Source organism: Salmo trutta, chromosome 34 (assembly GCF_901001165.1).
Source record: "Salmo trutta chromosome 34, fSalTru1.1, whole genome shotgun sequence".
Taxonomy (NCBI): Eukaryota; Metazoa; Chordata; class Actinopteri; order Salmoniformes; family Salmonidae; genus Salmo; species Salmo trutta.
Window position 1 is genome coordinate 29,278,465 of NC_042990.1, and position 15,886 is coordinate 29,294,350.

Consider the following 15,886-nt stretch of genomic DNA (forward strand, 5'->3'; position numbering starts at 1 on the left):
ATGCCTTGACCCCGTGATATACAGGGTTAAGGCCGAGACAATAAGAAGACACAGTAGCAGAATAAATTCAACCACACATTTGTTTCATTGCAAAACCGGAGAGCAGCATCTGTCCGGTGAAGTCCACAAACATACAGAGCATTCAGAAAGTATTCAGACCCCTTCCCTTTTTCCACATTTTCTTACATTACAGCCTTATTCTAAAATGGATAGAATATTTTTTTCCCTCATCAATCTACACACAATACCCCATAATGAGAAAGCGAAACAGGTTTTTAGACATTTTTGCTAATTTATTAAAAATAAAAAACTCAAATACCTTATTTACATAAGTAGTCAGACCTTTTGCTATGAGACTTGAAATTGAGCTCAGGTGCATCCTGTTTCCATTGATCATCCTTGGGATGTTTCTACAACTTGATTGGAGTCCACCTGTGGTAAATTCAATTGATTGGACATGATTTGGAAAGGCACACACCTGGTCCCACAGTGCATGTCAGAGCAAAAACCAAGCCATGAGGTTGAAGGAATTGTCTGTAGAGCTCCGAGACAGGATTGTGTCGAGGCACAGATCTGGGGAAGGGTACCAAAAAATGTCTGCAGCATTGAAGGTCCTTAAGAACACAGTGGCCTCCATCATTCTTAAATGGAAGAAGTTTAGAACCACCAAGACTGTTCCTAGAGCTGCCTGGCCAAACTGAGCAATCGGGGGAAAAGAACCTTGGTCAGGGAGGTGACCAAGAACCTGATGGTCACTTTGACAGAGCTCCAGAGTTCCTCTGTGGAGATGGGAGAACCTTTCAGAAGGACAACCATCCCTGCAGCACTCTACCAATCAGGCCTTTATGGTAGAATGGTCAGACAGAAGCCACTCCTCAGTGCAAGGCACATGACAGCCCGCTTGGAGTTTGCCAAAAGGCACTTAAAAGGACTCTCAGACCATGAGAAACAAGATTCTCTGGTCTGATGAAACCAAGATTGAACTCTTTAGCCTGAATGCCAAGCTTCACGTGTGGAGGAAACCTGGTACCATCCCTACTGTGAAGCATGGTGGTGGCAGCATCATGCTGTGGGGATATTTTTCAGCGGCAGGGACTGGGAGACTAGTCAGGATCGAGGGAAAAATGAATGGAGCAAAGTACAGAGAGATCCTTGATGAAACCCTGCTCCAGAGCGCTCAGGACCTCAGACTGGGGTGTAGGTTCACCTTCCAACAGGACAACGACCCTAAGCACACAGCCAAGACAATGCAGGAGTGGCTTCGGGACAAGTCTCTTAATGTTTTTGAGCCCGGACTTGAATCCGATCTAACATCTCTGGAGAGACCTGAAAATAGCCGTGCAGCGACGCTCCCCATCCAACCTGACAGAGCTTGAGAGGGTCTGCTGAGAAGAATGGGAGAAACTCCCCAAATAAAATGTTATTTGTCACATGCGCCGAATACAACCGGTGTAGACCTTACAGTGAAATGCTTACTAATGAGCCCCTAACCAACAATGCATTTCAAGAAATAGAGTTAAGAAAATATTTACTAAATAACATAAAGGGGGGAGAAAAAAAAGCAACACAATAAAATTACATAACAATAACAAGGCTATGTATAGGGGGTACCAGTACCGAGTCAGTGTGCTGGGGTACAGGATAGTCGAGGTCATTTGTACATTAGGTAGGGGTAAAGTGACTATGCATAGATAATAAACAGCGAGTTGTGGGGGGGGGGGTCAATGTAAATCGTCCAGGTGGCCATTTGATTAATTGTTCAGCAGTCTTATAGCTTTGGGGTAGAAGCTGTTAAAGAGCCTTTTGGACCTAGACTTGGCACTCAGGTACTGCTTTCCATGCAGTGGCAGAGAGAACAGTCTATGACTTGGGTAACTGGAGTCTGAACATTTTTTGGGCCTTCCTCTGACACCGCCTGGTATATAAACTCAGCAAAAAAAAAGAATTGTCTCTTTTTCAGGATCCTGTTTTTCAAAGATAATTCGTAAAAATCCAAATAACTTTGGAGGGGGTGGTATTTTGATGTCCGGATGAAAAGCGTGCCCAAGGTAAACTGCCTGCTACTCAGGCCCAGAAGCTAGGATATGCATATAATTAGATTTGGATAGAAAACTCGAAAGTTTCTAAAACTGTTAAAATTATGTCTGTGAGTATAACAGAAATTATTTGGCAGGCGAAACCCCAAGGACAAACCATCCAGGAAAATTATTTTTGAAGTTCACTGTGTTTTCAATTGGGTTTCTATGGTAAACTAGATTTATGACGCACCTGGTTGTAGTTCCCATGGCTTCCACTAGATGTCAACAGTCTTTAGAAATTGGTTGATGTTTTTCCTTTGAGAAATAAAGAAGTATGGCTATTCAGAATGAGAGTCAAGCAAAGTGGACTCTTTTGTTTGTGGCGCGCGACCTGTAGCTCGCTCCACTTTGATTTTATCTGCTATTGAACACAGTATATTCCATCTTAAAATGTATCGATTATTTACGTTTTAGGAACCTAAGGATGGATTAGGAAAGTTGTTTGAAATGTTTGGACAAAGTTTACAGGTAACTTATTAGATAATTTGTAGTCAAGTTGGGCGAGTTGGAACCAGTGTTTTTCTGAATCAAACACGCCAAATAAATGGACATTTTGGGGATATAAAAAAAGGAGTTTATCGAACAAATCCCTATCTCCAGCCATGGCTAATTTTAGCAGGCTAGCTAGCCACCGGAAGACAATGACCCAACGAGATGCAAAAATTAATTTGTTTTGTCAGTGACGTTTGGCTTCCGATGTGATTGGTCTGAAGCCAAATACAATCTGGTTTCCCTTAGCACTGTTTTTTGGTGTGCCAGAACCATTCACAGCTGAGCTCACTCAGTTTAGTTCAACGCTGATTGTCTATTATTTAATATTTTTTTGTCAAGGTAGGCCACATGCTTGCTGGCTTCCCTTGCATTCAACGCAAGCAGCAACAAGGTCATACTCTTTTTGACCAGACAGCATCCGATCGATTCACTACACGTTCAGAGACAGAGGGGCGCTGTTTCGCTCGCTCAGATGCTCTCAGGTGAGATGCATTCAAATGTATTAAACATAGAGGCGAAAGATATTCTGGCTTCCCTTGGCATCCATAAATACACACCACTGTTTCTCTCTGTGGTGTAATAGACTGGTGAAGACTTTTGATTGAATCACAAATAATAGAGACCACCAAACCACTGACATGAGCCAGCCTTGGGCCTTGGTTAATACACAGAGAGGTTGAGCCAGCCTTGGGCCTTTGGTTAATACACAGAGAGGTTGAGCCAGCCTTGGGCCTTGGTTAATACACAGAGAGGTTGAGCCAGCCTTGGGCCTTGGTTAATACACAGAGAGGTTGAGCCAGTCTTGGGCCTTGGTTAATACGTGGAGAAGTTGAGCCAGTCTTGGGCCTTGGTTAATACACAGAGAGGTTGAGCCAGACTTGGGCCTTGGTTAATGCGCAGAGAGGATGAGGCAGACTTGGGCCCTGGTTAATACACAGAGAGGTTGAGCCAGTCTTGGGCCTTGGTTAAGACGTGGAGAAGTTGAGCCAGTCTTGGGCCTTGGTTACGACGTGGAGAAGTTGAGCCAGTCTTGGGCCTTGGTTAATACGTGGAGAAGTTGAGCCAGTCTTGGGCCTTGGTTAATACACAGAGAGGTTGAGCCAGACTTGGGCCTTGGTTAATACGCAGAGAGGATGAGGCAGACTTGGGCCTTGGTTAATACGCAGAGAGGAGGAGCCAGACTTGGGCCTTGGTTAATACGCAGAGAGGAGGAGCCAGACTTGGGCCTTGGTTAAAACACGGAGAGGTTGAGCTAGTCTTGGGCCTTGGTTAAGATCTGGAGAGGTTGACAAAGAGGGAAAGGTTCAATATTGTAATATTGTGTGTGTATGTGTGTCTGTGGTCACCTAGCCATGGAGTTCCATGAGAAGTTAAAGCCCATGGCAGTGAAGGAGGGGCTTAAAGGTCGTAAGGTCACCAGAGCTGTGGAGAGTTTCAGCTGGAACATCACCATACTGAAGGTGAATACACACACACACACACATACACACCAGACCAAAGACAACCACATACCACAGAATATTGCCAGTCTGTTTCCACATTGGCCAACTCAGACCAACTCCTCTCTCTTCCTATCCTTCCCCTTCTCTCTCTCAGGGGCAGGCAGACCTGCTGAAACGGGCTAAGACTGAGGTGCAGGAGAACATAAAGCAGGTCCACTACGCTGCCCTGACCTCTAACCTCAGTAAGGGCGGGACAGGAGAGACAACCCACACCCGGCGCAGCCTGGACGCCCCTCCTTCAGTGTCGGGTACAGCTCCGGCAAGAAGTTTCCCTTAGGCACAGACAGGTCTAGGAACAGTTTACCTGTCTGAAATTATATATTGAACCATAAGGGGGAAATGTAACATCTGACCGTAGGTCAGTTTCTAAGGGCACAATCGTCCTATTCTGAGGATTGGCAGGGTGATAAGAATTTGCTACATTCGTTCTATAGTGATAGGCTCCTTCTGCATCTCACTCGGGGGCTGCTGGAGATTAGTCTGCCATTTCCTCCACACAACGATGAGGAGGAAGGAAGATGGACACAGTTGAAGAGAAAAACTCCTGTTATAGCACTGGAGGAGGAGTAATGTCAAAGACACTGGAGACAGGAATGTAGAGAGGAATGAAGGAATGAGGTCTGAGAGAAAGAGAGAGACAATCAGACTGCCCTGTCCCCTAAGTATGCAGCTGTAAATAAGAAATGTTTAATCCTGCTCTCTATGGGGCCGATTCAGACCTGAGTTATGCACTTGTAAATGGAACTTAATTCCCTTTTTATGCGCTTTCCTCTAAAACGTAGTCTGTGCTTGAATTTAAAAAAATGTTTCAGCCAGCTATTCTTTCGGGGTGGAGATCAGAGAAATGAATAAATAAAAAAACTGAAATATCACATTTACATAAGTATTCAGATCCTTTACTCTGTACTTTTTGAAGCATCTTTGGCAGTGATTACAGCATCGAATCTTCATGGATATGACGCTACAACCTTGGGACACCTGTATTTTGGGAGTTTCTCCCATTCTTCTCTGCAGATCCTCTCAAGCTCTGTCAGGTTGGATGGGGAGCATTGTTGCACAGCTATTTTTAGGTCTCTCCAGAGATGTTCGATCGGGTTCAAGTCCGGGCTCTGGCTAGGCCACTCAAGGACATTGAGACTTATCCCGAAGCCACTCCTGCATTGTCTTGGCTGTGTGCTTAGGGTCGTTGTCCTGTTGGAAGGTGAACCTTCACCCCAGTCTGAGGTCCTGAGCGCTCTGGAGCAGGTTTTCATCAAGGATCTCTCTGTACTTTGCTCCATTCATCTTTCCCTCGATCCTGACTAGTCTCCCAGTTCCTGCCTCTGAAAAACATTCCCACAGCATGATGCTGCCACCACCATGCTTCCCTGTAGGGATGGTGCCAGGTTTCCTCCAGACTTGATGCTTGGCATTGACGCTTGATGGTTGTCCTTCTGGAAGGTTCTCCCATCTCCTCAGAAGAACTCTAGAACTCTATCAGATTGACCATCAGGTTCTTGGTCACCTCCCTGACCAAGGCCCATCTCCCCCGATTGCTCAGTTTGGCCGGGCGGCCAGCTCTAGGAAGAGTCTTGGTTGTTCCAAACTTCTTCCATTTAAGAATGATGGAGGCCACTGTGTTCTTGGGGACCTTCAATGCTGCAGACATTTTTTGGTACCCTTCCCCAGATTGGTGCCTTGACACAATCCATTCTTGGAACTTTACGGACAATTCCTTTGGCTTGGTTTTTGCTCTGACATGTACTGTCAACTGTGGGACCTTGAAAGGCACAGGTGTGTGCCTTTCCAAATCATGTCCAATCAATTGAATTTACCACAGAAGGACTCCAATCAAGTTGTAGAAACATATGAAGGATGATCAATGGAAACAGGATGCAGCTGAGCTCAATTTCGAGTCTCATAGCAAAGGGTCTGAATACTTATGTAAGGTTCATTTTTTTTAATACATTTGCAAACATTTCTAAAAACCTGTTCGCTTTATCATTGAGGTATTGTGTGTAGTTTGCAGAACTTTTTTATTTAATCCATTTTAGAATAAGGCTAACGTAACTAAATGTGGAAAAAGTCAAGGGGTCTGAACACTGCGAAGGCGCTGTATTCTTACCTTAATTCACCAACTTTACGTGCGAGGAAAGGATGGGTAAGGTGGAGCAACCTGTCGGGTTCCAGGTGGAACAACTTCTACTTAATTTTTTCCTGATACAAATAACACCATTCTCCACACACTGTCATTTACAAACGGATGAGGTATTGATTTGGTCTAGGTAAATGAGTAAACCATTTGGATAAGGGGATAGTAAATATATATTACAATTGTTTAGAACTATTTTACCTTGATGATCGCTCCAGATGAATGTACAACCATTCATATGTCAGGTAACTGAAACATATCAACTTTTCCACAGGGAATTTGATGAAATGCTGGCCTTATAACTTGCAGGGATGAAATGTGGAGACTCAAGCTATAGGCTTCTGTAGTTATGCGCAAATAATAGTATAGCGCCAAACCTACCGAGTTGATTTATAGAATGTTTTAATTATATGCCCCGACTTCTCACCGTATTTTTTACAATTTGTATTCTGTTAAATATTAGCCACTATCAGTAGTCACCGTCCATTTTACCCACATACATTTATAACTGTGACTTTAATGTTAGTTTCTTTGTATTTTGCATCATTCCATTCCATTGTTAGTTTACCTTTATTTCCTATGTCACGTTCATGTGGTTGTTCCAGAGGATTGCTAGCAATAGTGGATCATATAAGGCTAAAGTATTACAAGTTGTGCAATAATTTGGGACCTGTAGCCTATTTGAATCATTATGGAACGCAGACCATATGTAGTAGTTTAAACCTGGAACCTGTTTGCACGGTTCACGACCACTGAACTGTTGTCATCACAGTTCCATGACAAATACCAACATAGTCAGTGAGGATTATTAGGGTAGATTTATAGGACTACTGTTCCAACCCCTATTGGGTTTCTCACCTTCCAATATTTAATGAATTGAACAATTGAATATGGCAACTTTCAGGATGAATCAAACCACTATTTTTGATTCACCAATATATTTTGTGCATAAAAGCCATCCAAAAGTATTTTTTTAAATTTTCATAAATACTTTCCTAACCCTAAATGATGTGAGTATTTTTAAAATCTACCAATTGGTGCTGAAAAGGAGACGTGTATTTACATGGCTTTCTTTCATTAATCCCTAATATTCTGAACAGTTCTTTCCATATATTGTCTGCCGAGAAAATTCTAATTAAAAGGTACGCAAAATTTTAAGGGGTGGCTTTAGATAAATGTACTGAAAACGCCACAAGAAAATCGGTTGGTCAGCCAGTGGGAGGGTTTTCAGCTGTGTAATTACATTTATTCAGCACGCTTAAGGGAACCACACCTGCAAAGCCAATTACGCACCTACATAAGGTAAGTCTGAATAACAACTACTGACAAGTGAGTAGGAAAGGGGTGCGTAGGAAAAGTGTACATTTCCTAAGTCTGAATCGGGCCCTATATGCAATGTTTGTTACTCTTGGTTTGTGTTTATTTTGGGGGAAGTGAGGAGAGGGTTTTCAGGGTCATTAAACTATACAGTCCCTTCAGAAAGTATTCACACCCCTTGCTTTTAAAAAAAAATTGTATTACAGCCTCCATTTTAAATTGATTCAATTTAGGACACTACCCATCCTGACAACTTTTATTTATTTTTTTTTATTTCACCTTTATTTAACCAGGTAGGCAAGTTGAGAACAAGTTCTCATTTACAATTGCGACCTGGCCAAGATAAAGCAAAGCAGTTCGACAACATACAAAAACACAGAGTTACACATGGAGTAAAACAACATACAATCAATGATGCAGTAGAAAAAATAAGACTATATACAATGTGAGCAAATGATGTGAGATAATGGAGGTAAAGGCAAAAAAATGCCATGGTGGCAAAGTAAATAAAGTATGGCAAGAAAAAACACTGGAATGGTAGATTTGTAGTTTGAAGAAAGTTAAAAGTTAAAATATAAATAATATGGTGCAAAGGAGCAAAATAAATAAAATAAATAAATACAGTAGGGGAAAAGGTAGTAGTTTGGGCTCAATTAAAGATGGGCTATGTACAGGTGCAGAGATCTGTGAGCTGCTCTGACAGCTGGTGCTTAAAGCTAGTGAGGGAGATAAGTGTTTCCAGTTTTAGAGATTTTTGTAGTTCGTTCCAATCATTGGCAGCTGAGAACTGGAAGGAGAGACGACCAAAGGAGGAGTTGGCTTTAGGGGTGACCAGAGAGATATACCTGCTGGAGCGCGTGCTACAGGTGGGTGCTGCTATGGTGACCAGTGAGCGGAGATAAGGGGGGACTTTACCTAGCAGGGTCTTGTAGATGACCTGGAGCCAATGTGTTTGGCGACGATGATGAAGTGAAGGCCAGCCAACGAGAGCATACAGGTCGCAGTGGTGGGTTGTATATGGGGCTTTGGTGACAAAACGGATGGCACTGTGATAGACTGCATCCAGCTTGTTGAGTAGGGTATTGGAGGCTATTTTGTAAATGACATCGCCGAAGTCGAGGATTGGTAGGATGGTCAGTTTTACGAGGGTATGTTTGGCAGCATGAGTGAAGGATGCTTTGTTGCGAAATAGGAAGCCAATTCTAGATTTCACTTTGGATTGGAGATGATTGATGTGAGTCTGGAAGGAGAGTTTACAGTCTAACCAGACACCTAGGTATTTGTAGTTGTCCACAAATTCTAAGTTAGAACCGTCCAGAGAAGTTATGCTGGATGGGCGGGCAGGTGCAGGCAGCGATCGGTTGAAGAGCATGCATTTAGTTTTACTTGTGTTTAGGAGCAGTTGGAGACCACGGAAGGAGAGTTGAATGGCATTGAAGCTCGTCTGGAGGGTTGTTAACACAGTGTCCAAAGAAGGGCCAGAAGTATACAGAATGGTGTCGTCTGCGTAGAGGTGTGTTATAGTGTGGACACTATATAAATAATTACATGGTTATTATTGGCATTAACCTTGACCTTTCCCCTTTGATGATGTCATCACCAAGAGTGAGTTCTGTGCAATGTGATTCTACCACCGGCTGAGTGGGCTATATAGTTCTGTTATATTTGTACCGTTTGTACCTGGCAATACACCTTTAGGTTTGGGTTGAAAGTAAAGGAAAGTAATATCGAAATGCGTGTGGGCATTCCTTGTCAAGTTACTACACCTTTTTGGCGACGAGGATAAAACTTTATCAACTTGTACAGGGCGAGTTAGCTAGCTAGCTTAATGAGCGACGGAGAGCAGGTGCCACTGGACGGAAACGCCGACGGGGACAATCAGCAGCAAGTGCAAATCGCTAACGAGGATCAAGGACAGGTTGGCGTTATAATGGCAATGTTTGGGACTATCACTGAGTTTGTGGAAGAGAACGAAGACTGGACGGAATATGTGGAAAGGTTGGGACACTTTTTCAGTTGCTCCACAAAGACTGTAAATGGAAGTGGGGGCCAGCACAAGAGAAAGCTTTCAAGGAAGTGAAAGCACTACTACAATCAGCACAACTTCTGGTTCATTTTGACCAAGACAAAGAGATCATCCTGTCATGTGACGCCTCACCCTATGGCGTCGGGGCAGTACTCTCTCATCAGATGGAGGACGGGTCAGAGAGACCCATTGGATTTGCATCACGTACGCTGACGAGTGCTGAGAAGGGTTATTCACAGTTAGACAAGGAAGGTCTGGCCATAGTCTTTGCTGTGAAACGCTTCCATCAGTACCTCTACGGTAGTCATTTCACCATATGCACTGACCACAAACCACTGATGAGCCTTTTTAGTGAATCAAGATGCATTCCGCCCATGGCTTCAGCAAGGTTACAGCGTTGGGCCCTGACACTGTCGGCTTACCAGTATACGATAGTGTATAGAGCGGGGAAGGACAATGCAAATGCAGACGCGCTCAGCCGTCTCCCGCTACCAGAGATGCCTGCCACAACTGTGGTGCCTCCCGAGACAATTTTCCTAATGGAGAGATTGTCAAACTCACCTGTGAATGCCAATCAGATCAAACAGTGGACAGACCGGGATCCTATCCTGTCCCAAGTGAAAAGATTCCTGATGCAGGGTTGGCCTCCTGTCATAGAGGATGATGGACTAGGACCTTACGCAAAGCGCAAAACGGAGCTGAGTGTGCAGGATGGCTGCATACTCTGGGGGTCCAGAGTGGTTGTTCCACCCCCTGGCCGTGCACAAGTCATGGATGAGGTCCATGAGGCTCACCCGGGTGCCTCCCGGATGAAAAGTTTAGCCAGATCTTACATCTGGTGGCCTAACATGGATCAGGAGGTAGAAGACAAAGTTAAATCATGTTCTGAGTGCCAGATCAACCAGAAGATGGCGCCGCCCGCACCACTACATCTGTGGGAGTGGCCTGACCACCCATGGTCTAGGCTGCATATAGATTTTGCAGGCCCTTTCATGGGTCACATGTTCCTTGTCATGGTGGACGCACACTCCAAGTGGCTGGAGGCGCACATCATGAGCAACATCACAGCGACCACAACCATCGAAAAGCTTCGGCAGGTGTTTTCAACCCATGGTCTGCCGGACTCTCTGGTGTCCGACAACGCAACAACGTTTACCTGTGATTTGTTCCAAGAATTCATGCGGAGAAACGGGATCCGCCATGTCCGCAGCGCCCCGTTTCACCCGGCCTCAAACGGCTTAGCGGAGCGGGCGGTGCAGACACTGAAAGAGGGGCTCAAAAGGATGACTGGGGGAACCATCACTACTAAGCTCTCTCGGTTCTTGTTCCAGTACCGCATCACGCCACAAACAACAACAGGACAGGCTCCAGCGGTGATGTTAATGGGCAGAAGGCCAAAAGCTCACCTGGATCTACTGCGTCCGAACATCAGAGCACGAGTGGAACGGAAGCAGGAGAAACAAAAAGAGAGACATGACCACCACGCAAGGGAGAGACAGTTAAAACCCAATGACACTGTCTACATCCGCAACTTCACAAGCAGCCAACGCTGGTTGCCAGGTATCATTCTGAGTCAGAGTGGTCCCGTCTCCTTTGTGGTCAAACTGACTGATGGTCGAGTCATGCGCAGACACCAGGACCATCTCCGCCTGCGCTATGACAAAGACAAGACCATGTTTTCAGACGGAACAGCTGTGGGTGGTAGTATACAAGTTGAAATCCCACAGGAAACAGCATCTGAGGAACAGGGGCATTCAGTGGTTCCAGCAGAGGGTGATGGACATTCTCTCACAAACACCCAACCCGCTCCTGTGCCCTCAGACCCAGCTCCACTGGGACATGCCTTACCTGTGTCTCGTAGCACACCAGGAGTACTGCGCAGATCACAGCGTAGTCACAAGCCTCCTGAAAAACTAACTTTGTAGTTGAGACTGAGAGACTCGTGGTGTTAGTGTTTGTTTGGAGCAGCAGACCTAGTTGAAAAGAAATAAGGACCGTCATTTTATTGTTGTTGTTTTGGTTACATTTACCGTAACACCAGCAGAAGTTCTACAGTGTGGTGTAGTAAAGAGAAGAAAATACTAATGTGGTTTACTTGTTAACCTTATGTTTTCCTTACAGGGGGGGGATTTAAATTGAGGGGGGAGAAGTGTTATAGTGTGGACACTATATAAATAATTACATGGTTATTATTGGCATTAACCTTGACCTTTCCCCTTTGATGATGTCATCACCAAGAGTGAGTTCTGTGCAATGTGATTCTACCACCGGCTGAGTGGGCTATATAGTTCTGTTATATTTGTACCGTTTGTACCTGGCAATACACCTTTAGGTTTGGGTTGAAAGTAAAGGAAAGTAATATCGAAATGCGTGTGGGCATTCCTTGTCAAGTTACTACAAGGTGGATCAGAGATTCACCAGCAGCAAGAGCGACATCATTTATGTATACAGAGAAAAGAGTTGGCCCAAGAATTGAACCCTGTGGTACCCCCATAGAGACTGCCAGAGGTCCAGACAGTAGGCCCTCCGATTTGACACACTGAACTCTGTCAGAGAAGTAGTTGGTGAACCAGGCGACGCAATCGTTTGAGAAACCAAGGCTACTAAGTCTGCCGATGAGGATGTGGTGATTAACAGAGTCAAAAGCTTTGGCCAGGTCAATGAATACGGCAGCACAGTAATGTTTCTTATCGATGGCGGTTACGATGTCGTTTAGGACCTTGAGCGTGGCTGAGGTGCACCCATGACCAGCTCTGAAACCAGATTGCATAGCGGAGAGGGTGCGGTGGGATTCAAAATATTCGGTAATCTGTTTGTTGACTTGGCTTTCGAAGACCTTAGAAAGGCAGGGTAGGATGGATATAGGTCTGTAGCAACTTGGGTCAAGAGTGTCACCTCCTTTGAAGAGGGGGATGACAGCAGCTGCTTTCCAATCTATGGGAATCTCAGACGACACGAAAGAGAGGTTGAACAGGCTAGTAATAGGGGTTGCAATAATTTCGGCAGATAATTTTAGAAAGAAAGGGTCCAGATTGTCAAGCCCAGCTGATTTGTAGGGGTCCAGATTTTGCAGCTCTTTCAGAACATCAGCTGAATGGATTTGGGAGAAGGAGAAATGGGGGAGGCTTGGGCGAGTAGCTGTGGGGGGTGCAGTGCTGTTGAATGCAGTAGGGGTAGTTAGGTGGAAAGCATGGCCAGCCGTAGAAAAATGCTTATTGAAATTCTCAATTATAGTGGGCTTATCGGTGGTGACAGAGTTTCCTATCCTCAGTGCAGTGGGCAGTTGGGAGGAGGTGTTCTTATTCTCCATGGACTTTACAATGTCCCAGAACTTTTTAGAGTTGGAGTTGCACGAAGCAAATTTCTGTTTGAAAAAGCTAGCCTTGGCGTTTCTAACTGCCTGTGTGTATTGGTTTCTAACTTCCCTAAAAAGTTGCATATCGCGGGGGCAGTTCGATGCTAATGCAGAACGCCACAGGATATTTTTGTGTTGGTTAAGGGCAGTCAGGTCTGGGGAGAACCAAGGGCTATATCTGTTCCTGGTTCTAAATTTCTTGAAAGGGGCATGCTTATTTAAGATGGAGAGGAATGCATTTTTAAAAAATAACCAGGCATCCTCTACTGACGGGATGAGGTCAATATCCTTCCAGGATACCAGGGCCAGGTCGATTAGAAAGGCTTGCTCGTTGAAATGTTTCAGGGAGCGTTTGACAGTGATGAGTGGAGGTCGTTTGACCGCTGACCCATTACGGGTGCAGGCAATGAGGCAGTGATCGCTGAGATCTTGGTTGAAAACAGCAGAGGTGTAATTAGAGGGCACATTGGTTAGGATGATATCTATGAGGGTGCCAGTGTTTGCGGCTTTGGGGTTGTACCTGGTGGGTTCATTAATAATTTGTGTGAGATTGAGGGCATCAAGCTTGGATTGTAGAATGGCTGGGGTGTTAAGCATGTCCCAGTTTAGGTCGCCTAGTAGCACGAGCTCTGAAGATAGATGGGGGGCAATCAGTTCACATATGGTGTCCAGAGCACAGCTAGGGGCCGAGGGGGGTCTATAGCAGGCAGCAACGGTGAGAGACTTGTTTTTGGAGAGGTGGATTTTTAAAAGTAGAAGTTCAAATTGTTTGGGTACAGACCTGGATAGCAGGACAGAACTCTGCAAGCTATCTCTGCAGTAGATTGCAACACCGCCCCCTTTGGTTGTTCTATCTTGTCTGAAAACGTTGTAGTTAGGGATGAAGATTTCACAGTTTTTGGTGGACTTCCTAAGCCAAGATTCAGACACAGCTAGGACATCCGGGTTGGCAGAGTGTGCTAAAGCAGTGAATAAAACAAACTTAGGGAGGAGGCTTCTAATGTTAACATGCATGAAACCAAGGCTATTACGGTTACAGAAGTCATCAAAAGAGAGCGCCTGGGGAGTAGGTGTGGAGCCAGGCACTGAAGGGCCTGGATTCACCTCTACATCCCCAGCGGAGCAGAGAAGGATAAGTATGAGGGTACGGCTAAAAGCTATAAGAATTGGTCGTCTGTGACGTCCAGAATAGAGAGAAAAAGGAGCAGGTATCTGGGGGCGATAAAATAGCTTCAAGGTATAATGTACAGACAAAGGTATGGTGGGATGTGAGTACAGAGGAGGTAAACCTAGGCATTTAGTGATTATGAGAGAGATATTGTCTCTAGAAATATCATTGAAACCAGAAGATGTCATAGCATGTGTGGGTGGAGGAACTGAGAGGTTGGATAAGGTATAATGAGCAGGGCTAGAGACTCTACAGTGAAATAAGCCAATAAACACTAACCAGAACAGCAATGGACAAGGCATATTGACATTAAGAAGAGGCATGCTTAGCCGAGTGATCAGAGGGTCCAGTGAGAATCAGACAGCTAGCCGGGCCATAGGTAGCAAGCTGGTGGAAGATGGGAGGGAGGTCTGTTTTTAGCCGCCTCGTGCGTTTCCGTCTGTGGGTTAGTGGGGTTCCGTGTGGAAGGGGGGACCTGTCCAAGTTGGCAAAATAGTTAGTTATAGTGGCCCAAGAAAAGTGTCCGACAGACCTATTCAGATCGCAGCCGAAAAGACAGCTAACGATTAGCTGGCCGCAGATGGGCGATCAGGTTACGTCGCGACGGAGGGGCCAGTTGGACAACTCCCTCGGGCAGATAACGTCGGTGATCCAGTCGTGAAGACCCAATGGGGCTCCGCATCGGCAGTAAAACGGGTCAGGATAGGTGAGTTGTAGCCCAGGAGACACTTCAGCTGGCTAGCTCAGGAGTAGCCCACGAGTGGCTGACGGAATTCTTCAGCTGGCTAGCTAGCTAGCTCCGTAATAGTGTGTGTTAATTCCGAGACCGACGGAAACTTCAGGGCCAACTTGGCCCTGAAGGTTTTGGAAGTTTCATTTCTGTACCTTACTGTGAAATGTGTAGCTTCCAGAAGCTTTAAAATGAGGGCCAGATTGTCAGGATGGGTAGTGTACTGTATGAGTACACATTAATTACAAGTAAGCATCCTTCAAGATACTTCATTCTAACTAGCTAAATCCTGTGTAACAACTGGTAATTACATTGTACTTAGGCAAACATTACATGTACTGTTACTGTATGCAGCTGAGAAGAAGCGAAACACTAAGTTGGTGAATTTAGTGGAAACCTGCCCATTTGTAACATGCATGGTAACAAGTATTCATTGTTACACCCTTGTATTTACATACAATTACACAAACTGTTGTTAGTTAATTACAGTACTTGTTACATTGTAATAAGGACCCCTTCAAACTAAGTTTTACCGGAAAAGGAGGTGTGAATATTTTTTGAAGGCCTGTAGCAAAAAGTGAAACTGATTGACAGAAGTGTGTGTGCTTCAGGAGGCTGATACAGAATGTGTGTGACACTGTGTGAATGCTACTGATATCTAATAATACAATATGCCATTTAGCAGACGCTTTTATCCAAAGCAACTTACAGCAGTGCATACTGAAGTTGCAAATGCCAGCAGTCTACCAACTGAGCCACAGATGTTCTTTCTCAGCATCTCCGGGTACAGTGGAACAGAAAAACGTAGACATGTGTACATAGAATTTGAATGTGTAGAACGGCATCCACCTTCATGTAAATTATACCATAATGGAAGGACTGGCTGGCATTTTGAGTGTCCTCAGAGGGGAGAAAACTTAGGGGACATGGCCGACGTTAAACCCATATTTATTTTCTGAATTGGTTAAAGTTGGGTTAGTTTCAGATTTGGACTAGTTGGGCTGTCAATGGGATGCTGGTCAGAAACGGCACTTAGCTTATTCTCATAGCAGTCAAATTGCTATGGTCAGAAGGGCCAAGCATGTTC

General features: G+C 44.8%; 1 protein-coding gene across 2 annotated transcripts in view; it reads left to right on the top strand.

Moving 5' to 3' along the window:
- The window catches only part of LOC115173973 (inactive phospholipase C-like protein 2), a 35,197-nt gene extending 30,249 nt beyond the window's left edge, over nucleotides 1-4,948 (top strand). For both annotated transcript variants that reach the window (XM_029732513.1, XM_029732512.1), the window contains 2 exons: nucleotides 3,921-4,030; nucleotides 4,167-4,948. In XM_029732513.1, coding sequence (XP_029588373.1) covers nucleotides 3,921-4,030; nucleotides 4,167-4,349 — 293 coding nt within the window. In that variant the 3' untranslated portion in view covers nucleotides 4,350-4,948. The remainder of the gene's footprint in view (nucleotides 1-3,920; nucleotides 4,031-4,166) is intronic.
- The last annotated feature ends 10,938 nt before the right edge of the window (nucleotides 4,949-15,886 follow it).